At 43.7% G+C, this 27,165-nt stretch overlaps 2 protein-coding genes across 2 annotated transcripts; both read left to right on the top strand.

Moving 5' to 3' along the window:
• Positions 1-10,535: 10,535 nt before the first annotated feature.
• On the top strand, positions 10,536-10,903 carry LOC122207099 (keratin-associated protein 3-3). Its single transcript, XM_042916866.1, has one exon. It carries the CDS (start codon positions 10,607-10,609, stop codon positions 10,901-10,903), a length of 297 nt encoding a protein of 98 aa, XP_042772800.1. The 5' UTR covers positions 10,536-10,606.
• Positions 10,904-21,615: 10,712 nt separating this feature from the next.
• On the top strand, positions 21,616-22,106 carry LOC122207098 (keratin-associated protein 3-3). Its single transcript, XM_042916865.1, has one exon. The coding sequence runs from the start codon at positions 21,757-21,759 to the stop codon at positions 22,051-22,053; it is 297 nt and encodes a 98-aa protein (XP_042772799.1). The 5' UTR covers positions 21,616-21,756; the 3' UTR covers positions 22,054-22,106.
• Positions 22,107-27,165: the final 5,059 nt, after the last annotated feature.

The raw sequence follows: 27,165 nt of genomic DNA, 5'->3' as shown, positions 1-27,165 counted from the left end.
CACCCGCTACCACCTACATCAGGCTCAATCAATCCCAAGTCCCTGGGCCATGTTTTCATGAATGTGCCCAACTTCTTAATCCTCTCCTCCTTTGAGTGAAGTTGGAGACCTTCTCCCTGTCTTTTAGGCTATTTCACTGCTCTTTGAGAAATAACCATTTTGACTATTCCTTAATAAACTTTATTCTGGCTTAGCAAATATGGCCTTGTGATGATTTACTCTCATGTTTCCTCTTAGGGGAAGTGGAATGCCTAGCTGAACCTGAACAGCAGATCAACATATCCACGATTTACACCAGCAGAAGGAGAGCACGTGTGGTAGAATCACTGAATAATTAGATACTGGCTCTTTGTGACACGCTGAAAAGTAAAAAATTCACTAGGTCATTTTACTCAATAGGTGTTTTTTGAAGACAAGCCACTCACTATACCAAGCCCTACACTGGAAACTGAAGATTAATGTAATATTTTTTAAATGTTTTATTTTAATTTCCATTGCCCCTGAAATTGATTTTTCTTTCTTCCTTAACTGACTAAACAAATTGGTCACTTTGCTGTCATGTAGAAATAATTCTGACTCCTTAACTCATCACTGGTGAAATTCTAAGCTCAACATGCAATGCAATCTGGGGAGGAATATATATTCATTTTGATATATGCTGTCTTCTAGAAAAATCAATTCTGAAAAAATACTAGAATTTATTGGTTATTGCTTGCTCCCTCAAGTGAGAATTGGTTTACATTAGTCAGAATTATCTTTAGAAGTTTATTAGCCTAAGTGACATATTATATCATGGCATTGAAATAAACTGAAAATATCAGGCTGAAGTGCAGTATTCTCCATCCACCAGAAATAGGCACACAATTCTGTTCCTCTTAGAACAAAACTTATATGATGACCATATCATGTATTAATTCATCTCCCTGTTGTCCTGGAAAAATCCAAGCACGTAAGGTTTTTACAGAAAGTACCCAAAGTGCAATCTCGTATATATTCTTGGACTTGCCTTGGGCCTTTGAGCCATTTACTTCCCTCTCTGCCTCAGTTTCCTTGTTGTCACAGCAGAAATAATACTCTTGTCCCTGTTTATGTCTCAGGATTGTTGTGAGAGTCAAATGACCTAACATGTCAACAGCTGCACTCTGGATGGTGAGAGATGCTCACCATTACTGCCACATGATGGTTTCCAGCTTTCTCACCAAAAGACATCCTTTTATTTCTTGAAAAACATTACTTTTCCCATGTAACTTTTTAACATAATAATTCATGTTTGTTCATAAATACATTTATACGCATCAGAGAGAATTTTAGGTTTAAAATAACCAAGTTACCTCTTTTTTAGTCAAAATCAAAGCTTAAGGTTTTTATACACGATTGTAAGGGATAAATATTTAGACTTAATTTTTAATACTGGAAATAACTGTGAGTGTCCTAGTACTACCACTGCGGATCTTCAGGCATTCAAAGACCCTTGGCACTAGTTAAAAAGCCCCAGATATAACCCAGGAGATGTGTGGCTCTGCACTTGAGCTGCCTCTGTGGCCCAGAGCCAGTCACTTGAGCTCTGTGGGTCTCAGGTCTTAAATCAGTAAAATGGGCTGGCTGACCAGACACACTCTAAAGACACTTCCAGCTTGTCTATGGTTCTAGGTTATCCAGAAGCGAGTAACAAGTACTCCATGCCACTAACCAACCCCATCCCACCTTACCACTTTTGCTGTTTTTACTCCTAAGAACTAACATTTGGTGAATATCTACTGGCCATTCTAATATGTGCTTCAAGCACACTATTTCATTCATTTCTAAGAAAAAACACTGACAGGTAGCTACCTTCATTGTCTCCACTTTACAGGAGAGAAAACAAACCGCGGAAGGGACTTACAAAAGTTGCACAAATAGTAAGTGACAGAGGGAGGGATTAAACCTGAAACTGCCCGAATCTAAAAGTCGCTTCTCTTCCCGCTACACCAAAGCACACACCTCCTTTGCAGACAGCAGTATGTCCAAGAGAAATATGATTGCATGTGGCTCCCTTTATCAGAAGAAAGTATATGCCTCTTAACAGTACACTGTCTACTATCTCTCTAAACTGTGTATTTGGTTGTGTGTAGTAACTCAGCTTTCTCTGGGGTGATTATAGTTGAAGACAAAATGAGTGTCTACAGTAAGTCTAGAAAAAACTGTTTATGTTTCTGAAGTGAAAACAAATCATCTTTTTTTAAGCCATACTTTAAATACTGATTAGCAACCTCAGCAGGTGGGGGGAAGGAGTATTGACTGGGTCATTAACCTTGCATTGAAATGCAGAACGTTTGGCAACATAACACATTTTCAGGTTTCAGTAACCTAGTTCATGGTGAAAACCTACCTGTAAAGTTAATAATTGTTCATCCTTGATAATAGAACCGAAAACCAAGTCATTTCATTTTTCTTTCAAATTGTTGCTGGCCTACAGGCCTTCCTTCCCATCCTCACTGACAGTAGCCTAATTTAGACACTGATCACCAGACCCCTGATCACAGCCTCCTAGTTAATCTTGGCTCAATAATCCTGTGCCTCTCCCTTCATCCAAACTATCCCTGTCAGACCAGGCTTCTATCTCTCTATAAATATTGGTTAAATTGAATTGCTCAAAACTCTGGGAAACTCAAGTTGTTTTTTGGTTGTTGTTGTTTTTTACTGAATCAAGGCTAAACTCTTCAGTGTGGCTGTCGAGACCCTCAATAACCTAATATAGTCTTTTCTACCAAATCTTACCTGCTACTAATCTTGGGACAATGTGAGGCCTCCACTCTCATCAGAGCAATGCCCCCTCTATGACAGTCAAGACAGGAGTCTCTGTAACCAGACTGTCTTGCTTTAAATCGTACCTCTATCACTTACTAGTTAAGTGTCCTTGGTCATGTCATCTAACTTCTCCCTGCCTCAGGCTCCTCAACCATCAAATAAGATTAAAACTAGCTCTGGGCCCCTGGGTGGCTCAGTTTGTTAGGCATCTGACTTCAGCTCAGGTCATGATCTGACAGTTTGCTGACAGCTCAGAGCCTGGAGCTTGCTTCGGATTCTGTGTCTCCCTCTTTCTCTGCCTCTCCCCCACTTGTGCTCTCTCTCTCTCAAAAATACATAAGATGTTGGGGCGCCTGGGTGGCTCAATCGGTTAAGCGTCTGACTTCAGCTCAGGTCACGATCTCGTGGTCCGTGAGTTCGAGCCCCGCATTGGGCTCTGGGCTGATGGCTCAGAGCCTGGAGCCTGCTTCTAATTCTGTGTCTTCCTCTCTCTCTGCCCCTCCCCTGTTCATGCTCTGTCTCTCTCTGTCTCAAAAATAAATAAATGTTGAAAAAAAATTAAAAAAAATAATTTAAAAAAATAAAAAATAAAAAAATACATAAGATGTAAAAAAAAAAAAATTCTTTTACTTAAAAAAAATAAAAAGATTAAAATTACCTCTTACCCTACCTAAGCAGTACAGTTCAGGTTGTGAAAAACTACAAAAGGCTGAGAGAAAACTGTCACCGGCCAGAGGGAACTAAGGGGGTGTGAAGACTAAATGTAATGTGGGATCTCAGACTGGATCCTGGAACAGAAAAAGGACGTTAGTGGAAAAAACACTAGTGATATCTGAATAATGTCTGAAATTTAATTAACAGCAAGTTACCAATGTTGGCTTCCTAGTTGTGACAAATGCACAATGATGTTGTAAAGATACTACCATTCAGGGAAATTGAGTGAGGGGTAGATAGGAATGCTGTACAGTCTTTGCAAACTTTCTGTGGATCTAAACTTATTCAAAAATAAAAAGCTAATTTCTAAAAAGTATGTACCAGAAACAGATCCATAAATACAGAGAAGTGGTGATTTCCAGAGCGGAGGGGGTGGGGGGTAGACAAAAGGGGTGAAGGGGGTGGGAGGTACAGGCTTCCGGTTCACATGGGGATGGGAGGTACAGCACAGGGAATATAGTCAATGGTGTTGTAATAGCGTTGTACGGTGACAAGTGGGGACTACACTGTGGTGAGCACAGCCTTAAGTACAGATTTGTCAAATCACTATGTTGTATGCCTGAAAACTAATGTAACACTATGTGTTACCTGTATTTTAATTTAAAAACAAGTTTTAAAAAAGTATACATCTCCTAAAACTGTAGGGAAGATTAAATTAATTAAAACACGTGCAGCCCTTAGAACAGTGTGTACCTACTGTCAACCTCTAGGAACATCTTTTTATACTCTGTGATACTGGGGTGAGGACTCTTACATCCCTCACCTGATTTTCTAGTAGATTCCACCAATAGAGGGCGCTGGAAGGAGCCTACAAGGCCTGAGGAAGAGAGGGTCTTGTGGCCCCAGCAACAGTCCTTTGTCGGCAGCTACAGTGGATTCTAGTCTCCAGCTTCTTTCCAGGCTCCAAAAACAGCATCATGGCACCTCCTCAGGAACACCAGCACCAGCGGGTGACTCCGGCCCCCCACCCACGAAGGCCCCCTGGGACCCCTCCTCTGAGCACCGGCTGGGCAACCCCTGGGGTCTGCACCCAGCTCTGCAGGCCCACTCTCCCACGCACCTGAGTCGTCACCCCCAACCTCTTCTCTCTGTTCCCAGGCCTAAAGGCTGGTAGCCTGTTTCTTGTGTTTGTTACCTCAGTTTTCCTTTTTGGCTTTTTCAGTCCTCCGATACCTATTTAACCAAGCCCCCGCCCTCAAATGCTCTCTGTTGAAACACTTTTTGTGAGGTTTTCTTGTTTGCTTGTTTTCCTGACAAAACTTGACACAGAAGCATTTTTATAAATGCTAGCTGTCATTGTTTTCCAACCTTTCTTCCTCAAACATTTCATTCTATGTGTTCCAGTCCCGAGACTCTCTTCCATGATCCAGGCCCCAGGGTTAGGCACTGCAGAAACCAAGAAAAATAAGACATTGCCTCTGCTTTGAAGGAGAGTACATTCTAGTTAAGAACCAACATGTGTACAAAAACTGCAGCCAAGTTTTATGGGTAGTGAAGGGGTGCAATCAAAGCACAAGAGGCGTGGCCAACCCTACCCGGGGCAGGGACAGAGCACAGGGCCAGAACAGTGCTACAGAAGTCACTGTTTTCCTTGCGCAAAGGCACTTACCTCTTTTCTAAGCTTTGTCTGGTCAAAACAATTTACTCCAAACCCTCCAGGCAGGCGTCTCTGATCACTAAGCCTCTACGCTGTATTTCCTCTTGTGGGCGTTCTAACAGCACCCAAGGGAGAAACTTCACTGATGAGAGAACTCTACCACGCCACACACAAGGCTGAATGATTTGCATAAGCAATTCTCATTTAATTTTTATTCAGTGCTTGCAATAAGACTACAGCAGGTGAATATTTCTGTGGTTGAAAACCGAAATTTGTGGTCGAAAACCAAAGCTCAAATCACTTGATCTAGGTCTCACAACATGTACCTTATAAGGGATTCAAACCTAACTCCAGAACTCCTCCCATTACTAGTCTTGTAATTTAATTGTACATCATTTAAATCATACGCAAAGGGATTTCTAACCTTTTCCATTAGACCAAGCACTCCTGGAGGACAGGCACCATGCCTTCTCTTTTTCTATCTCTACCACACTCTTTTTTTTTAATGTTTATTTATTTATTGAGAGAGAGAGAGCGAGGGAGGGGCAGAGAGACAGAGAGGGAGACACAGAATCCGAAGGAGGCTCTGGGCTCTGAGCTGTCAGCCCAGAGCCCGACGCGGGGCTTGAACCCACAGATTGTGATATCATGACCTGAGCTGAAGTCAGACACTCAACCAACTAAGCCACCCAGGCTCGACACTCTTCAGACTCTACCACACTCTTCAGACTATATTAGAGACTGAATAAATATTTGGCTTATAATGAATGGATTTGCTGACCAGTATCCTTTACTGTAGTTATGTACTAGCTTTGGCCATGACATGTTAACACTATCACTGAATTAAAGTGGAAGGAATTTTAAAAATGGTAAAAGGTGACTACTGAAAAATGAAATAGGCAGGTCAGCAGTTTGGTCATTCTGAAAAGAAAGAACTTTTCATGCTGTTTTGCAAAGAGATGCAAGCTCATTTTTCAGACCATACATAGTCTTATGAACCTATGTTTTAACATGTTCAGGCTTCTGGTTAAAAAAGCCAATGTCCTCTGTAAAACTGAGAGCTTATTTAAATGTTTATACATAATTGCATACATAGACAATGCAGCAGATCGGTACAGAAAACATCTAGCAGCCTCTGAACTTCCCAGTCAAGATCATGTTTTCTATCTTCGGTATTCATTTACATCTTCACATCCTCGAAAAGATAGCAAGGTGACTCTGGTAGGGAAAAAGTCCCACCACAGGTTTTGACTTCACAAATACATCCAGATCACACATTTTGAGAAGGATCATTTCTTACTTCTCAGAGAAATCACTCTTGATTCTTTACACTCAGCAGTGATCATTTGTAAGGACAAATTCTGGTCGGTAAAAAAGAGGAAATGCAGAAGAGACCCTGAAGTATTTACCAGTGATGGAGTTAAGTGGAGAGCCTATGCTGGTACCACTTTGAAACTGCAACAGAAAGCACGTTTGAATGTCGCAACACAACCAAATAAAACTGAAGGAGAGCTCCTCTCGCATCTGGTAAATAAGTCAGTGAGTTATTTGTATGGGCTTATACAAACAACAACAGGGAAACATTCTGGTGGACAGAAGCCGTGTTCCCTGAGGCTTCTGGTGGATATAAAAGACTCAGAGAAGACAGCTTTGTACAAGATCTTCCTTTGCACCAAAATGTCTGGCTGTGAGTCTTGTCTCCAAGGCTGCCGCAGCAGCGTCCCCACCAGCCCCGCCACCACCACCTGCTCCTCTGACAAATGCTGCGGAGTCGGCCTGCCCAGCACCTGCCCACACGCCATCAGCCTCCTTCAGCCCACCTGCTGTGACACCTGCCCCCCACCCTGCTGTGTGCCTGACTCCTACGTGCCATCATGTTGGCTGCTCAGCAGGGGCCACCCTGCTCCAAACCTGAGTGGGATCTCTGTCACAACCTGTGTCCAGCCCTGTGAGTGTGGAGCACCGCGCTGCTAGCCAAAGAGATTTCCAAGAGCCTGGCCACGTCACCCTGATGGACCATCACAGTCCTTAAGAGACGCTCAGCAAATGGTCTTTAATTAGAAGCTCTGGAAGAGGGTGGCTCTTGGTTGAGCTTCCAACTTCAGCTCAGGTCATGATCTCACAGTTCGTGAGTTCAAGCCCCACATCAGGCTCTGTGTTGACAGCTCGGAGCCTGGAGCCTGCTTCAGATTCTGTATCTCCCTCTCTTGCTGCTCCTCCCCCATTCACGCTGTCTCTCTCTGTCTCTCAAAAATAAATAAACATTAAAAAAAAAAAAAGAAGCAGCTCTGGAAGAAAATGTTCTGAGCCTGTGCCTTCAGCTTAGCAGAATCGTTCAATGTTCTGAATGATGGTTTCCAGTGAGAAGTTGAGTAAATGCTGTCATGGACCTCCTCACTTTAAAAATAAACAAACACCACTGTGCCCCAAACCATGTGCTGTCTCAGTGATATAATTGCCAAACAACTCTTGACACGTGTGCACATGATAAACCTATAAATATGTCCAGCAGAATTATACTAACTGATGACATCAACATAAATCTCATAGGCAAAAGAAGGCCTCACAAGGATATGTAAACACCTGACAAAAATTGCCTAAATAGTAAAATATATTAAGCTCTAAGCTTAAAGTCATTTTCAATTCCAAGGTCAGCACCTACTTTTAATTTTAATGTTTTCCCTGCCTCTTTAAGTAACTACCTCACACACCTTCTTTTGAAGATTCTGAGAGGCACACCCAGGTGGCTCAGTCGGTTAAGCATCTGACTTTTGATTTCAACTCAGGTCATGATCCCAGGGTTGTGGGATTGAGCCCTTCATCGGGCCCCATGCTCAGCATGGAGCTTGCTTAAGATTCTCTCTCTCTTGGGGCACCTGAGTGGCTCAGTTGGTTAAGCGTCAACTTCAGCTCAGGTCACGTTCTCATGGTTCGTGAGTTCCAGCCCTGCATCGGACTCTGTGCAGAGCCTGGAGCCTGCTTCAGGTTCTGTGTCTCCCCCTCTCTCTGCCCTCCCCCATTCACTTTCTGTCTCCCTCTCAAAATAAATAAACATTAAAAATTTAAAAAAAAAACCTCTCTCTCTGTCCCTCTGACCCTACCCCCAACGTGCACGTGCGTGAGCATTTTTTCTCTCTCTCTCTCTAAAAATAAAAATAAAAATTTTTTAAAAATAAAGATTCTGAGAAACATCAACATACTCACTGAAGAGACCCCAAAGACTGAGCTGAGCCACATTTTTTTCATTACTCGTTTAGGTGAAGCTCTGAATGTAAAACTGTTTCGACATCTGTAAAGCACTTCACAGATGAAATCGCTCTGCTTATGTCAATTGTTATTATAAGAGGTAATTCTAAAAATAAATACATAGGTTTTTTTTTTCCTTCTAATCTGTAATTTAACCCAATTCCATACACATTTATCAAGCGCCTACTGTGTTCCAGGCACTCACCTAGGTGTTTGACAGAGACTAAGAAGATGAAGACACAATCCCCACTTTTTCAGAGTTTGCACACTGGAGTGAGGAAGACAAATAATGATGAACCATAATACATAACAGACTGAAATGAGGTCTAAATGAAGAGATAGGAGACACACTTTGTGAAAGCAAAGGATGAAAACATCTAGAAGAACCACCTAAAGGTTCACGCGAAGGAGATACTGGAGTTGATGCTTGAGGAATGAGCAGGATTTGAGAAGTACAGAATCGGGGAAGGACACTGCAAGGAACAGTGTGGCCACACCCAGAGAGATGTAAAGTGCCTTGGAGGCGCTAACCTTCATTTTCACTTGATATGCTTTGTGATACATACCCATATTTAAGCAAAACCAAGCCAACTTCACTAACAGGTTCTTCTTCTCATAAAATGCATGAGGCTTATTTACCAATGACATTGAGTATTTCCCACTGATTTGCTTCAGCCAGGTTTCTTCTCTACTAAACAGGCCAAGTTGGTTTTCAGTCATGTCCCTTCAGAAACACCCCAGGAAAGAATCTGTCCTTCGTGTTTACTCAACAACAATTTGCCATCCAACGAATTACATAATTTAGATTCTACTGGCTGAATAGTTTTGTGCTGATCAAGGGGAAGGAAGTATGTGAAGATGCTGGAATCAGGATATTACACACTAGAGATAATTATTCAGTCCAACTTCCTCACCTGCCATCCTACAGTACAGCAGATCAAGGCCAACCGAGGTGAAGAATGTTGTATAAGGCATCCCTCAAAGGAATTTACAACCTAATTGAAGACCCAAGATATGAAAACAAATAATCATGCAGAGTAGGGAATAAATCAGTGAAAATAAGGACTCCTATAGTTCTAAACCACATCAGATCAGATACCCTCCCAGAACCCACTGTTGTTTTATAAATCTTATGACTTCTCCTTTTTGTTCTTGGTTCAACTTATTTTAAATGAAGCATTAGTTTGAAAATGAATGAAGATGAGGTGATTTCTTTTAATGGTACATTTAACAAAACTCAGCAGCTGAGGGGCGCCTGGGTGGCTCAGCTGGTTAAAAGGCTGACTTTGGCTCAGGTCATGATCTCAGGGTTCCTGAGTTTGAGCCCTGCATCAGACTCTGTGCTGACAGCTCAGAGCCTGGAGCCTGCTTCAGATGGGGTGTCTCCCTCTCTCTCTTCCCCTCCCCCACTCACATTCTGTCTGTCTGTCTGTCTCTCTCTCTCTCTAAAAAATAAATAAACATTAACAACTTTTTTAAAAAAAGCCAGCAGCTGGGTGGATCTTTCTTCCCAGTGAATTTACATTTTAACTCACTACAAGATTGGCATAGCTTTGAGAATAAAAACTGTTTTTTAAAAAAAACATAGAATAATACAACCTTTTAAGACTCATTATAGATTAAAAATAATGAAAAGGGGTTTCATCGTATTCCATTTTGGCTGTCACCCTGCTTGCTCAATAGAACCTGAATTCTATCCTCAATAAACAAGGTAACTATGTCTGAGATTCATATCGTCATATGCAACATTCATCTATAAGTGTCATGTCCTTGTTGACTTCACTGAGAAAATGGTCCAATTAACCATTTGAGTTGTATGTTCTGGTATTAGTAATTAAAAATTGTATGTTATGCATATTATTTTAAATTAAGGGGGAGAAAAACAAGGAAAAGAATACAGCCTCTGAAACTATAGCTGAATTCAGTCACTCAGACTGATTATCCATATTTCATGTAAGGTTTGGCATTCCAAGACCCTGTGAAGATAAAATGCAATCATCTTATGACAAAAGTGACAAGTCAATGAGTCAAAAACATGATGTATCTTAGTAAGGGCACGACTCTTAATGGACAAGTAAATACCAAACTGATTAGAGAATCTTAGTGAAGAGGGGTGGGATAAACAAAAACGACAGGAAGCCTTCTGGTTGGACCAACACCCACTGAGGACCATATATAAGAGCCCCAAAGCAAGAGGAGACATTTGTATCTCAGAAACCTCATCTTTCCAAGAAACCAAAAGCAAACCAGATTCCCAGCGCCATGGCTTGCTGTGTCCCCTGCTGCTGCAGCGTCCCCACCGGCCCCGCCACCACCATCTGCTCCTCTGACAGATGCTGCCGGTGCGGAGTCTGCCTGCCCAGCACCTGCCCACACACGACTTGGTTACTGGAGCCAACCTGCTGTGACAACTGCCCCCCACCCTGCCACATTCCCCAGCCCTGTGTGCCCACCTGCTTCCTGCTCAACTCCTGCCAGCCCACCCCGTGCCTGGAGACCATCAACCTCACAACCTATACCCAGCCCAGCTGTGAGCCCTGCATCTCAAGCTGCTGCTGAGCGATGGCTGCTTTGCTCTGTGCCTGACAATGAAGAACCCAGAAGCTGTCTACTCAATATTCATTTGCCTCAGTAGTTGATCATGATGTTGAGGCAGACCAGATGGCCCAGACATGGAAAACCTACCTTTGATTTTAATGGAAAGAAAATCAAGAAATTCTTTATGGTTATTTGCCTGAATAACCATTTGGTTCATTTGGGCAGGTGAACATCATCTATTATTGAAATTCTATTGAAATCTGTAAGAACCCAGACTATATTTTCTTGGTCATGTTGCTTCTTGGATCCCATTTCTTATAGTGGATATTTTCAGAGTAAAAAAAAAAATTCTTGATGGGCTTTCCAATAAACTTTATTTCTCTGGCAAGATATGTTGCTTGTTTATGTTAGAGTTTTTGGTATATTTCCTTAATTTAAAAAAAAAGAGGTAAAGATAAGATGATTATTTTATTTAACAAAAAAAAAACCAGAACAATCTTCTAAAAGAATGACTGGAACTAGCTAGCTTCTAGGCTGCTAACTTCAAACTGGTTAGCTTTTCCATTCTCCTCTTTTCCTCAGACAAATGCAATTTGAAGTGAGCCAACATTTACTTAACCTACATTTTGCTGAGGAAATCACATTATTAACTCACACAATCCTTAAAACATCGCTAATAGATGAGAAAAATGAAGCTGTAAGAGTTACTCAACATTCTCAAAGTTACTTAGTAAGAAAGCCAGAATTCAGCTCCTCGTATGTCTGATTTTAAAGCCCTATTCTTTCTGCCATATCACAGAGCCTCCAACTCTAAGGACCAGAAGCTGAACTGACAGTTATGGCCTCAACTTACAACATGCAAGAGAAATATAAAATGTAAGAATCTTTAGCAAAATCATCACATCCAATTTTACCAGAAAAGGATCTAGTGGCTCACAGATTAAAAGTGGCAGGTATTCAGTTCTAAGACCGAGTCACTTAGTAGGCCTATCAATTTCAACTTCATTTCCCTTAGAGAAAACTTAAGTGGTCAACTCCAGTAGCAGGGCACTAGGAATATATTTCTACTGGCCACCATCAACAGAATGCCAAAACTCTTTAGGAAATGGGCTGAGAACTGGAGCTAAAAACTTGATTAAACATGATTTAATCTATGACTTAACTATACTTCTTTTTACCAGCCTACTTCATTTTATCTTAAGCAGATTATCCTTTGCCCTGCCTTAGAAAGATAACACACATAGAATACATATACAACACATATTACGATGTATGTATGTATGATGCATGTATAATGTATATAAGTATCATTAATATATAAAGGCACAAGTCAAAATCTGAAAAGTACTGATCTAAAACTAAAAGAATATTTGTGAAAAAGAAAAAGGCAGGGAAGGGAAGCAGCAAGTGCCTATAAATATACAAGTTTCTAGGGGCACTGGGTGGCTCAGTCAGTTGAGCATCCAACTTCAGCTCAGGTCATGATCTCACAGTTTGTGGGTTTGAGCCCTGCATCCGGGTCCAGGCTGACAGTGTGGAGCCTGCTTGGGATTCTCTCTCTCCCTCTTCCTCTGCTCCTCCCCTGCTCATGCTCTCTCTCTCAAAAAATAAACAAACATTTAAAAAAACATTTTTAAATAAATAAACATGTTTCTAAATACCCTTAGTGTGTGTGTCAGTCCCTCAAGAATGAGATTGCTCACAGGATCTTATAGGCTCATCAGTGGTTTAAATGAACAGAATTTAGCAGCCATGGGGTACATGGGGCACAACCTAGAATACTGCCAACAAGTGATTTCGTTCATTCACTCATTCATTTGGCCAATATTTCATGAGTGCTTCCCTTGTGCCAGGCATCATACCCATGCTAAGGATGTAAAGATAAAAGAAATGTTATTACCTTGAGTGCTCTCAAGTTTCTCTCAGATCTGGTGAGGGAAACAGACAAGTTACTGTAATCACAATACATGTGGCCTACATATGGCGGATGGGTATATTTATGATGCCATGTGGTTCCTGCTGTGACTGAGATGTGAGCAGCACAGCATGCAAGCACACAGAAAGAGTAACTAAAACCCAGATTTGGTGATTCAGCGTCAGGGTGAGGGATAGTTATGGAAAGCCACCAAGCTATCCAGGCTAAGTGTTAAAAGATGACCAGGCAGGAGAGGTGGGGAGTGGCTGCTGCAGACAGAACAGCACCTTACTAACTCATCATGAATTGAAAGCACTGAAGATGGGGAGAAGAGGAGGAGAGGATGAGGAGAGAAGAAATACAAAGACTTCTGAGGTTGGGGCTCCTTAAGCAAAGGGTTTCAAGCCTGAAACCTCCAAGCAAAAAGTTCTGAAGCAAGAAACTAACAATCATATTTTGTTTCTTTTTATTATCAACCTTTAGTTTATGTCTTCACTATCACAGACAGCCCTGTAGGGGTCAAGGGCAAGCCACCCCAAAATGTGCCACTGAAAGGGCGGGCCTACGCCGGCCGACTCCATCTTGTTCTGTGTCCTTCACCTTGACCACACCTCCTCCCCTTGAGTAACCCCCCCCCACCTGCCTAACAGGACTCGGACCCTTCCCCAGGACCCTTCCCCAGCCAATCGGCTGAGGCCATAGCCATTACCTCACCAACTGCCCCTAGGCCCCAATAAAACCTTTGTCCTTTTGAAATTCGCTCTTTCCCTGGTATCTCACCGCTGCGTCGGTGCAGGTAGGGGATTGACCTCGAGCTAGCTCGAATAAAGTCTCTTTGCCTTTGCATCGGACTCGGCTCCCTAGTGGTCTTTGGGGATCACGAATTCTGGGCATAACATTTGGGGGCTCGTCCGGGATCCCCAAGACCCCTGAGGGACCCCCGACCCGGAGAGCCTGACTGGCCACGGTTAGTGTCTGTCCGTTTGTTCTGTCTTTTCTGTGTGAGCTCATTTCTGGAATTCTGGTAGTGCCCGACGTGGTCTAAGTGGACGCACTGGAGGACCACGGGCCGGGAGTTTCGGAAGACGTTCCGATTCTCCCTTCTAGAGGGACGTGGAATCCCCTCAAAGGTCTGAGACGAGGCGGGTTGCTCCCACTGGTCGGCGTGAGGCCGTCGTCTTTGGAGGGACGTGGAATCCCCTCATCGGTTTTGGAGGGACGTGGAATCCCCTCAAATGTCTAAGCTAGCTCTCAGTTTTGCTTCCATGGAGTTGGAAGACTTTCTAGGGGCCCTCTGTTTGTCTGTTTTTGTGTTTCTCTGTTTTGTTCTGTGGACTTACTGGACGGACGTTATGGGACAGACTCAGACTACTCCTCTAAGTATTATGATTGATCACTTTAAGGATGTGAGGGGAAGAGCTAACAACCTCAGTGTGGAAGTCCGAAAGGGTCGGTTGCAGTTTTTTTGTTCTAGCGAGTGGCCAACTTTCAATGTCGGATGGCCACCAGAGGGGACCTTCGACCTCCCTACCATCCACCGAGTCAGGAGTATCATCTCTCAGCCTAAGACGGGCCATCTTGATCAGCTCCCTTACATTATCACTTGGCAGGACCTTGTAGAAGACCCACCCTCTTGGCTTAAGCCCTTCCTAACCCTGCTCCCTCCGGAGCCAAAACCCATTCTTGCTTTGCAGGAGACAGAGAAGAGGAAAAGTCTTACCCAGCCTTCAGCACCCCTCTACCCTGTCCTACAGGGGGGTACTGAAGAAGAATTAATTTTTCCTCCCCCGTATAACCCCTCTAGGATGCCAGAAGAACACCATCCTCCCACTCCGGGGGAGGCAGACACTGTTCCGAGAGCGGGAGGCAGAAACGCTCCAGGGGCAAGCCCGCCCTTTACCAGACAAAGGGCTCAGAGGGAGCAATCCGCCTCCGCCACTGACTCCACTATTCTGCCCCTGCGAGCCACCGGACCCCCAGACGCAGAGGGGAATCAGCCCCATCACTATTGGCCTTTTGCCACTAGTGACCTCTACAATTGGAAAGCTCAGAATCCTAAGTTTTCCGAGAAACCGGCAGGGCTTATTGATTTATTAGACTCTGTTCTTTTTACCCATCAGCCCACATGGGATGATTGCCAGCAGCTTTTGCAGGTCCTGTTCACTACTGAAGAAAGAGAAAGAATCCTCAGTGGGGCCCGAAAACTAGTTCCGGGCGCAGACGGGAATCCCACCACCAACCAGGCTCAGATAGAGGCCTCCTTCCCCTTAACTCGGCCCCAGTGGGATTTCAACACGGCAGAAGGTAAGGAGAGGCTCCGGATCTACCGCCAGACTCTAATGGGGGGTCTCCGAATGGCTGCTAGAAAGCCAACCAATTTGGCCAAGGTAGGAAATGTACAACAGGGAAAAGATGAATCTCCGGCTGCCTTTTTAGAACGGACCATGGAGGCATTCCGTACCTATAGCCCCATGGATCCAGAGGCTCCGGAAAGCAAGGCAGCTGTTATCATGGCCTTTGTAAACCAATCGGCCATAGACATTAAGAGAAAATTACAAAAAATAGATAGACTAGGAGAAAAAAGTCTGCAGGACTTACTGGTGGTAGCCGAAAAGGTATATAATAACTGGAGCCTCCTGAGGACAAGCAGGCTCGCGCTATGGCGGCTGCCAGCAGTAAGCAGACTCGAGACCTTGCCAGAATACTACTAGCTACCACTGCTGACTTCCCCGAGGAACGAGACCGCCGTCTCCGGCAGCTGGCAGACGACGCAAGAAAAGGTAAAGGAACCACCAAGGGGGGGAAGCAGAGGCTGCAGAAGGATCAGTGTGCATACTGCAAGGAGATAGGGCATTGGGCCCGAGATTGTCCAAAAAGGGCCGGCGGGAAGGGAAGCAAGACTGATCGAGTAAAAGTCCTAGAGCTAGATGAACTAAGTGATTAGGGGAGTCGGGGTTCGGACCCTCTCCCCGAACCCAGGGTAACTCTTAAAGTGGAGGGGACCCCTGTTGACTTCCTTGTCGACACCGGAGCACAACATTCGGTCCTCTGTACCCCACAAGGAAAACTAGCCAACAAGAAGTCCTGGGTACAAGGGGCAACTGGTATAAGCCAGTATTCATGGACTACCCGAAGAACAGTAGATTTGGGAATGGGCCGGGTATCCCACTCCTTTATGGTAATACCAGAATGCCCCTACCCGCTGTTAGGACAGGACTTACTGACCAAGATTGGAGCTCAGATAACTTTCAGACAAGGGGGGCCTCAGGTCACCGATGGCAAGGGCCACCCCATCCAGGTCCTGACCATGAAACTGGAGGATGAATACCTCCTCCACCAGGAGGCGCTCCCGAGAGAGGATAATATAGACAGATGGCTACAAGAATTCCCCTCAGTTTGGGCAGAGACAGGGGGGATGGGACTAGCCGCTCATAGGACCCCAGTCCTGGTAGAGCTCAAGCCAGGAGAGAGTCCGGTAAGGATCAAACAATACCCCATGTCTCAGGAGGCCCGGAAGGGGATCCAGCCACACATCCGGAGACTACGAAGCCTAGGGGTACTAGTTCCTTGCCAGTCTGCCTGGAACATCCCCTTACTGCCGGTCAAAAAGCCTCACACAAATGACTACCGACCGGTACAAGACCTCCGGGAAGTAAATAAGAGGGTCGCGGACATACACCCAACTGTTCCCAACCCATATACTCTCTTGAGCTCCTTGGCGCCCTCCAGGGTCTGGTATACTGTACTAGATTTAAAGGACGCCTTCTTCAGTCTGCCGTTGGCACCCCAGAGCCAACCCTTGTTCGCCTTTGAGTGGCATGATCCGGAGGAGGGCTACAGTGGGCAACTCACCTGGACACGGCTACAGGGATTCAAAAATTCACCCACCATCTTCAACGAGGCACTACACGAGGACCTGGTATTTACAGACACCTTCTCTGGCTGGGTGGAGGCATACCCAACCAAGCATGAAACGGCTCAGACGGTGGCTAAGAAGCTACTAGAAGACATCTTACCCAGGTATGGTTTTCCTGCCATGGTAGGATCAGACAATGGACCAGCTTTTATCTCGCAGGTAACACAGGCAGTAGCCAAGGCGGTGGGGGCAAACTGGAAATTACATTGTGCTTATAGGCCCCAGAGCTCAGGACAGGTAAAAAGAATGAATAGAACCCTAAAAGAGACCCTTACCAAATTAACCATGGAGACTGGCGGGGACTGGGTGACTCTCCTACCGTACGCCCTTTACCGGGTTAGAAACACTCCTTACACTCTGGGTTTTACTCCCTACGAGATCATGTTTGGCAGGCCACCCCCTGTTATTCCCAGCCTTCGAGCTGAACTTCTTGCAGAGTTTAAAGATCAAGAACTTTTTCTTTCCTTGAGAGGGCTCCAGAGGGCGCACGAGGACATTTGGCCGCGCCTCTGTGCCATCTACGAGGCTGGCCCGACCCCGACACCTCATCAGTACAGGCCGGGAGACTGGGTCTACGTCAAGAGGCACCACCGAGAGACTCTCGAGCCGCGCTGGAAGGGACCCTACATCGTGGTGTTGACAACCCCCACCGCTCCCAAGGTAGACGGCATCGCGACCTGGGTCCATCACACCCACGCTCAGCCAGCAGACCCCTCCTCGATCCGGAAGGACGTTGTCACGCGATGGGCCATCAGTCGGGACCAACACAACCCACTCAAGCTCAAGCTATAGCGCATTCGACCTACCTAATATTGGTAACTCTGTTAACTCTGCTTGTCATTGCTCATGCTGCCGGGAGTCCCCACGCCCCCCAAAACATCACCTGGCAGATCACAGACACCAGCTCGGGGACAATACTTAATCAGACGTCCCAGAGCCACCCCAGGGACACTTGGTTCCCAGAACTTTGCGTAAACCTCCAAACTCTGTTCCCCTTGTCACCATAAATGCAGCCGGTCCCATGATTGGGTCCCTAAGCTACATGACAAGGGGGGAATGAAAGGGCAGGCCTATGCCAGCTGACTCCATCTTGTTCTGTGTCCTTCACCTTGACCACACCTCCTCCCCTTGAGTAACCCCCCCCCACCTGCCTAACAGGACTCGGACCCTTCCCCAGGACCCTTCCCCAGCCAATCGGCTGAGGCCATAGCCATTACCTCACCAACTGCCCCTAGGCCCCAATAAAACCTTTGTCCTTTTGAAATTCACTCTCTTTCCCTGGTATCTCACCGCTGCGTCAGTGCAGGTAGGGGATTGAGCTCGAGCTAGCTCGAATAAAGTCTCTTTGCCTTTGCATCGGACTCGGCTCCCTAGTGGTCTTTGGGGATCACGAATTCTGGGCATAACACCACCTTGGCATACTGATTATTGTAACTAAAAATTACTTAAGAAACAGCCTATGCAAGCACATTCAGACCCTCCTCTGTCCATGAGAAAGCAGGGAATAAATTTCTCATGGGAAAGGTACCCTCCCTGCACAATGAGGTAAAGAGACATCCTTATTATCACCAGAGAGGAAATTTAGAGCTGAGAAGGCTGTATAAAGAAACCTTGCTACCTTTTACTAATTTACTACCACAGCCCTAAGTCTGTTTACAATTCCTTACTATTTGAAGCTCCCAAAGTTAAGTTTTCTTTGACCTATCAATTCCTCATATATTGTCTCTTTGTCTAAAAAGTATAAAAACTGCTTGCCTTGTCATTTCTTTAGGTCTCAATTCCATTATTGGGCTTCTGTGTGCACATAATAAACTTTGGTGTTTTTTCCTGTTAATCTGTCTCATGTAACTCTAATTCTTCGGTCAGTTGAAGGACCGTCAAGGGTAGAAAAATTTTTCCTTCCCCACACCCCCTATGATTATAGACGGTATAATTAAAACTGGGCAAGTGTGTGTGTGTGTGTATGTGTGTAGACTTTCAGCAATTTGAAAATCTATCTAATCAAGAATAACCATGTTTTTCCTGCATTCGCTCAAAGGAAAAGGGTACCCTTTATTTCTAAAAATAGAATGTTTAGTATCTCTGACACATACTAAACTTAAACCACAAAAAAGGTAGCTCAATCTCAATTAAGTCCTATATTTAGTCTTTTAACAAGTCAGTCACCAGACCGTCTAAGGCAAATTAGCTCACCTCTCTAGGATTCACAGTCATAATTTACAAATAAAGGATAGTTATTCCCAGGTCACTTAGACCATTGGCAAAGAAAAGAAATTTTATTAAAGTACTATACGTCTTTTCAATAAAAGAGATGAGTTTATCATAAACTTTTTATTTTATAAGTTTCTAATCTATAACTTTAAATCTTATTTATAATTATGGAAACGTAACATTCTACACAGAACAGTACCAATTTCTTTATCATCATAAGCTTGACTTAAAGTAGTATTGCATTCTAAGTAAGACAACACTCTTCTTTTTGCCATGAACTTCTGTGAGAAACTGCAAACCTCTCTGCAATGTTTTTCTTAAAACGTCAAAATAATTTCCTTTTGCTTATAATTTTTATGATTTTAGAGCCCTTCCTATCATAACATACAATAACAGTAGCTTATAATAATATATTCACAATAAGCCTTCCATCAGACTCCTAGTTCCATGAGACCAAGAATGATGTCTATTTTGTTCACTCTCTTATATCCAACATTTACCACAGTGTTTGGCACATGGGAACTGCTGGATATATGTTTATTAAATTATTTTTAAAATACTGAAAATATAAGGGTGCCGGGGTGGCTCAGTTGGTTAAGGACCCAATTCTTGGTTTCGCTCAGGTCATGACCTCATGGCTTGTGAGATCAAGCCCCACATCGGGCTCTGCACTGACAGTGTGGAGCCTGCTTGGGATTCTCTCTCTCCCTCTGTCTCTGCCCCTCCCTAGCACACATGCTCTAAATAAATAAATAAATAAATAAATAAACTTTAAAAAAAAGTTTTAAAACAAAATTTTAAAAATACTGAAAATATAAATCAGTCCTCAGTAAAAGAGTGAGAAATCTGGCAGGTATTCACTCAAAGATAAATCTGGGTGAAGTCCAGGGATACCAAAAGAGATTGCAAATCCTTTCTTCCAAGCAGAGCCATAGAGAACTTTGTTAAAATTTGAAGTTTATTAATTTCTATCCCAGCTGTTTTCTCTAACTGTAGGTGTGAACCTTCAGATAAATGTTTGCTACTTCCTGTAAGGTTGCTCTTTTACTTTTCTGCAGCTATTTTTTTTCTTCTTTAGACTGCTTCTTTCCCCTATTCCTTACCTTGAGTTTGTCTGATCTGCAACTTACTTGGATAATGATGATAATAATTTATCTCTGTATAGCACTTTATGATTGTCTATGGACAAAAATCTTCTGAATGGAAGAATATAGATATTATGATCCTTACTTTGAAGAGGAGAAAGACAAGGTTTTAAAAAAATGAATGATCTGGCATAACAAGGAAGGCAATGAGAAGGACTGGATCCAGTAAAGAGCTATTCTGACTCCTAATGTGGTCCACAGTTGTTAACTATTGCCACAATTATCATCTTGAAAATAACCCAAATGATTAATAATGTAAAAATTTTAAGTAACTTTGAAGTATAATTATATAATGAATGCTAGGAAATATTAAAAATAACATTATCGGGCACCTGGCTGGCTCAGTCGGTTAAGCATCCAACTTCAGCTCAAGTCACGATCTCACAGTTTATGAGTTCGAGCCCCGCATTGGGCTCTGTGCTGACAGTTCAGAGCCTGGAGCCTGCTTCAGATTCTGTGTCCCTCTCTCGCTCTGCCCCTCCCTCGCTCATGCTCTGTCTCTCTCTCTCTCTCTCTCTCTTTAAGAATAAACATTAAAAAAAATTTGAAATAACATTATCAAATATATTTAAGAATACAAGATAATGAAAATATGTATGTTTAAGAAAAAAGGCAAGTTATAGAACCATAGGTAAAATGATTCCAGTACTAAAGTGATAAATGTACTAAAAAAAATGACTAGGGGCGCCTGGGTGGCTCAGTCAGTTAAGCGTCCGACTTCAGCTCAGGTCATGATCTCACAGTCCGTGAGTTTGAGCCCCACGTCCAGCTCTGTGCTGACAGCTCAGAGCCTGGAGCCTGCTTCAGATTCTGTGTCTCCCTCTCTCTCTGCCCCTCCCCTGCTCATGCTCTGTCTCTCTCTGTCTCAAAAACAAATAAAAACATTTAAAAAAATGACTAGAGGGATATACACAAGTATGAATACAGAATTTCTCTTGATGATAAGATTATGAGTGACTTTTCTTTATACTTTACTATTCTGTCCAAATTTTTAAATAAATATAAAATATGTATAGTCAAAAATGAAATAATAGGTGTTTTTTAAAAGTCTGCCCATATTTCTCAATAGCATATTTCTTCATATTAATGTAAGTTTGATCTTCAAAAGTCCCAAAACTTAACTAACACAATGTTATGTGCTAGTTACATCTCAACAAAAAATTATGTAATTTTTTTAAAAGTCCCAAAGCAAAAAAAAAAAAAAAGTTACTAAACTTAAGTTCAACTTTTTAAAACATCATCAGAACAACTGATACAGATAAAGGTAAAGAGAATGAACACTAGACTAGCACCAGAGATAAGACCTACATACTACAGGTGTAGTATCACGCAATATTTCCCAGCAAGGCCGGTGTCAGAATTATAATAGCAGAAGTTTTTGGTGACACGTCATAAAGCTTGTGTTCCAGTCACAAATAGCAAGAGTAATCAGTGCCGATTTAGCAAGGAACTCAAATAAATGTTAATTAGGAGAATACAGACTCTTTACAAGCATCTAAATGTCAAACCAATCAAAGGATAATGGGTACACTAATATAAACAAGAACCAGGAAAGAAGCCTTCTGGTTGGACCAACACCCACTGGGAAGGGTATATAAGGGCCTCAAAGAAAGGAGAGACAGTCACAACTCAGAAGTTTCATCTATAGTTACAACCAAATCAATTAAAAACACAGATTCCCAGCGCCATGGCTTGCTGTGTCCCCTGCTGCTGCAGCGTCCCCACCGGCCCCGCCACCACCATCTGCTCCTCTGACAGATGCTGCCGGTGCGGAGTCTGCCTGCCCAGCACCTGCCCACACACGACTTGGTTACTGGAGCCAACCTGCTGTGACAACTGCCCCCCACCCTGCCACATTCCCCAGCCCTGTGTGCCCACCTGCTTCCTGCTCAACTCCTGCCAGCCCACCCCGTGCCTGGAGACCATCAACCTCACAACCTATACCCAGCCCAGCTGTGAGCCCTGCATCTCAAGCTGCTGCTGAGCGATGGCTGCTTTGCTCCATGCCTGATGCTGAAAGAGTCAACCCAGAAGCTTTCGTGTTCACCTGTCTCGTTACCTGCAACTAACTGACTCTGCTTTCCAAGTTGGAACAAGGATGATGTTATCACTGACAACTCTCCCTCAAAAAGAAATCAAGAGACTTTTGATGGCCATATGGTAGATATCAGTGACCCAGGGCAATGTGAACAGGTGGATGCTACAGGTTTCCCAAAGTTTTTCATCTCCTCCATACTAAAGTTTCTCTTTCTTTGGGTGCTTCGGGAATTCTGTTTCCAGTGCTGGGTGGTATCTTTCTCGAAACGGAGGAGCTTCTTCATGATCACACTAATAAATTTTACATCTCTGGCATAGCACAAATGTCTACAATTACTTTTGTTTATTCTTATTAATTCATTAATGTACTTCTTAACTCCAAAAGTCAGCATTTTAAGAAAAACTAAGAACAATCTGCAAAATTAAACATGGTGACAGTACAAATATTTCTTGCTTTCATTGTTCTTGTTGTTTTAAAAAAACTAAATGGCCTCACATACGCAATGGTCCCCCATATCAGCACACTTGCAAATAGACTTTCCCTGACTTGTCCTCCCCAAAAATGGTTTAAGGTATATTGGGAAATACTGAACATGATATGAAGATATAACATATCAACTCCAGGGGACCTGATCTGTTTATGTTAAAAAAAATTAGTAACCTCATAATGTCATTATTCATTCAGTAAACATCTTTAAATACCTAATGATGTGCCTTGGATTTTATTGTCCCTGCTCAAAATGAGCAGACTGCCTAGTAGGTCAAGCACATGCAAACACAATACCCATTCATTCCTTCATGCAATTAACAATTATTAATTGAAGCAAGGCACTGTATTGTAATAAAAATATTAAGTGCTCTATTAGTAGTGTTAGTAAAGTGCTGTGATACCATAAAATTGAGAACAATTAAGAAATTAAGATTGCTGCCATGGTCACAAACAGGAAAAAGACATAGTCAAAGACAAACTGAAGCGGGTGGTCAAAGGGATATGGAAGACAAGAGGCTGTCAGAGAGATTAGGCAGTGGCATTATGTCACGATCTGAGCATGGGAACAGAGAAGGAAGAGAGAATTTGAAAAGGAAATACTATATTCTGCTCTAGATATGTCAAGTTTGAGTCCCAGGTGGCATATCTAACTAGAGTTTAGATGGCTGGAATTTGTACAACAGTGTTCTAGAGAGGAAGAATATATATAAGGGAAGGTGCAGAAGTCTATGTAAAAGTTATCAAGTACTTGCAGAGAGCTTGGTTGAATGCATACAGGATGAAATTTCATGAGGCTAACAGAGTGGCTGCTGGGGGATAAAAAGCTGAATGGAGATACCAAAATTCAGTCAATTCTAACAGACACTGAAATTCCAGTACACCTAGAGATGACAAAGCTCTCCGAGTACCTCTGGCACTCAACTGATGTTCCAGAAGGACACACCAAAAGAGTAAAAAGTACAACCTTGAGTAAAGAACACACCAAATCATACTTTCTCTCAAAAAGTCTAAAACCAAGGCTTAGAGGATTAAGAGGATCTTCCAGTGATTTAACTTCCTGTCAGAACAAAACTCAACACTCAGCACTCTACAACATATCAAGACTTCCTAAAATACATCATCCAGAATGAACAACATACAATTAAAAATTGTCAGACACGTGAAGAAACAGGAAAACGTCATCCATAATAAAGAGAAAAAGCAGCCAATAAAAACAGGTCCATAGATAACACAGATGTTAGAATCCGCAGACAAAAATTTTATAACAGTTATTATAAGTATTTTCATGGACATAGGGAAAGATGAACACAATGTGAAAGGAAAAAAGTGAAGAAGATGGGGCGCCCGGGTGGCTCAGTCGGTTAGTCATGTGACTTCAGTTCAGGTCATGATCTCAAAATTTGTGAGTTCGAGCCCCACATCAGGCTCTGTGCTGACAGCTCAGAGCCTGCAGCCTGTTTCAGATTCTGTGTCTTCCTCTCTCTCTGCTCATCCTGCACTTGCTCTCTCTCTCTCGCTCTCTCTCTCAAAAATAAACAAACATTAAAAAAACTTTTAAGTGAACAAGATGAAGAAACTCAACAGAAAAGCAAATTTTTAATTTTTATTTAATAATAACAAACTAAATTTTAATTTTAATGATTTAAATTACAGAGATGCAAATAAAAATTCTAGAACTACAGAGTACCATCTGAAATAAAGAATTCAATAGATGGGCTTAATATCAGATTGGAAACTGCCAACTAGAAGTGAGGTCAGTGCATTAAGATAACTTAAAATAATGTTAAAATAGATCAAAATTATCAACACTAAAACAGAGAAAAAAAGGGATTGAAAAAAAAAATGAACAGAACCTGAGCAGCCTCCTGTTGGACAGTACCAAGTGACCCAACAATTATGAAACAGAAGTTCCACAGTGATAGGAAACTGAGGTAGAAAACTGGGATAGACAAAGGCTGAAAACTGTCTGAATTTAGTGATATATTTTATTAACCTACAAATCCCAAGCAGGTAACACAACCTACATACATACATACATACATACATACACACACACACACACACACACACACACCACCTAGATATATCATAATCAAACTGATGTAATAAAAAAGATTAATAGGGCAGCACCTGGGTGGCTCAGTCGGATAAGCCTCCAACTCTTGATCTCAGCTCAGGTCATGATCTCCTGGTTTGTGGGATGGAGCCCTGCCGTCAGGCTCTGTGCTCACAGCCCAGGCTCACAGGCTGTGAGCACAGAGCCTGCTTGGGATTCTCTCTCTTTCTCTCTCTCTCTCTCTCTCTCGACAAATAAATTAACTTAAAAAAAAATCAAATAGAATATCTTAAAAGAAATGAGAGTAAATACACATTCAACAGAGGACGGCAAAGAGAAAAAGACTGTCAGACTTCTATTCAGATAAAATGGACGTCAGAGGACAATCAAATCTCATTTTCAACGTCCTGGAAATTAAAAAAAAAAAAAAAAAGTAACCCAGAGTTCTATAGTTTGCAAAAACCACCTTCAAAATTGAAGGAAAATGAAAACACTTTTGGATAAACAACGTTGATTAAAAAGTGTCATACGAAAGTTCACTTTCAAGCTTTGGTTCAAGATGGTGGCTGAGGGGCGCCTGGGTGGCTCAGTCAGTTAAGCGACAGAGTCTGGATTTCCGCTCAGGTCGTGACCTCACAGTCCTGGTATGGAGCCCCACGTCAGGCTCTGTGCAGGGCATTGAGCCTGCCCGGGGTTCTCCCTCTCTCTCCCCCCTGCCCCTCCCTTGCTCCTGCATGGTCTTGCTCGCTCTCTCTCAATAAAAACAAACAAACAAAACAAAACACAACAAAGAAACAAACAAACAAAAAAACCCAGATGGTGACTGGGCAGCTCCCGAACTCCCCTCCACCCACAGAAAACCGGCCTACAGCGACATTCAGAATAACTTCTTACAAAAACCTGAAGGTGAGACACAAGGCCACCGAGGCAGGTAGGAGAGGCGGGGACACAACCTTGCCATCAACGCCAGCCTGGGAGCCACCGGCAACCAGGCGGGAACTCAAAACCCGGAGCCTCTGCCTCAGTAGTGGCGCGCTCCACCCCCACCTCACGCATCCCAGTGTTCCGACACGCGCTTGAACGACGAAGCCTGCAAAACACCGAATCTCGAAAACCAACGGCGCTGACACAGTGCTCAAACTTCAAACGAAGGGGGCTCACCTTCTTACAGTGAAGCGTGGGCGGCGGAGGGGCAGGCACGAGGACCTGCCACACACACCCAACACCCTTGCGGGGCGGCACCGAGCCGAAGCTGCTGGCGCCATCTTGGCGCTCTCCTCCGCGCATGCTCCAGAGCAGGAGCATCTCCCCAAAGGGAGCCTTTACACTGACCTGGTGCCTGGGTTTTTGCAGCCGCTGCCCTCTAGAGGACGCCTTTTGATCGCCTGGTTCTGGAGGCCAGGGGAATTTGTGTTCCTGGTCCCGTGGGAGTGTAATAATCCGTGTCACCCAGGAAGGAGCTCAGACCTCTGTCTGGCACCCCGATTTTTGTGACTGCTACCAGAGGACACCTGGTGTAGCCAGTGCGGCTAACGCTCATGTGTCCCACGGGGCTGTAAACAAAGCAGAAAGAGTTCATACCCAGGAGCTTGGTCTTTCTGTGAAGAGGCCTAATAGCTGATCATCATGGCTGTGCCTGAGGCTTCTAATGAAATGCACACCTGTGATCCTGTCTAGACGCCTCAGAGGGTGGGCACTGTCTTCACCCTCACCCTCTGCTGCACTTCAGAGCACCAATGTCTCCTGAAAGGGAACACGTCTGGAGCCCTGGTTTTTGCCTGGTGCCTTCCTGTTTCTGTAGCTGCTGTCCAAGGGACATCCTTTGATTGCCCGGCTGTGGGGGAGGTGTTGGGTTCCTGCATCCCACATGACTGTGGCAGCTGGGGAGATGTTGCTTAGCAGGTTGCCACCCCAAGGGCACTGCGTAGACAATGCACACCCCCAAGTCTTTCTGTGAAGAGGAGGCTGCTTGCTTATCCTGGAGCGTCAGCCTGAGGGCAAGGCTCCAGGCTGGTCACACATTTAGTGCTGAGCAGCTCTCAAGGAATATAGCCTATGAACACCATCTTGGTGTTTCCCTCTGTCTTGCTTTGGCTTAGTGGTATGACCCAGAAAAGGGTTTATACACTCATCTGTAGCCCCTATTTTTGTGACCGCTACCCAGAGGAAACATCCAGATCACCTGGCTTTGGTGGGCAGAGGGGCTTATGCTTACAGTCCCATAGGACTGTATTTATTTGCATACTTTAAAGAGCTAATGCCTAAGAGTCTGGTTCCAGTCAGCCTGAATCTAGATGCTAAGGCCCTCCCCTTTGGGGCACTGACAGGTCTTGGCACATCCTCAACTGCTGGGAGCTATTAAAAATATAATAGGCTACTTGGACAAGCACAGAGGTTGGAGACACAATCGAGAGCCCGGGCAGGGCTGAACAACAGGGTCCAGCTCCTACATGAGGCCACTCCTTCAAGACTGGGAGAAGTGATTCTTTCGTCTACTGTATAGAAACCAACAC

The sequence above is a fragment of the Panthera leo genome, chromosome E1 (assembly GCF_018350215.1).
Source record: "Panthera leo isolate Ple1 chromosome E1, P.leo_Ple1_pat1.1, whole genome shotgun sequence".
In the NCBI taxonomy this organism is placed as follows: Eukaryota; Metazoa; Chordata; class Mammalia; order Carnivora; family Felidae; genus Panthera; species Panthera leo.
Note: the sequence above shows the minus strand (reverse complement) of the source record. Positions and strands in the feature narration are given on the sequence as shown.

What these genes read in the sequence shown, in the direction of transcription:
- LOC122207099 (XM_042916866.1), top strand. Translation starts at nt 10,607, where the DNA reads ATGGCTTGCTGTGTCCCCTGCTGCTGCAGCGTCCCCACCGGCCCCGCC.
- LOC122207098 (XM_042916865.1), top strand. Translation starts at nt 21,757, where the DNA reads ATGGCTTGCTGTGTCCCCTGCTGCTGCAGCGTCCCCACCGGCCCCGCC.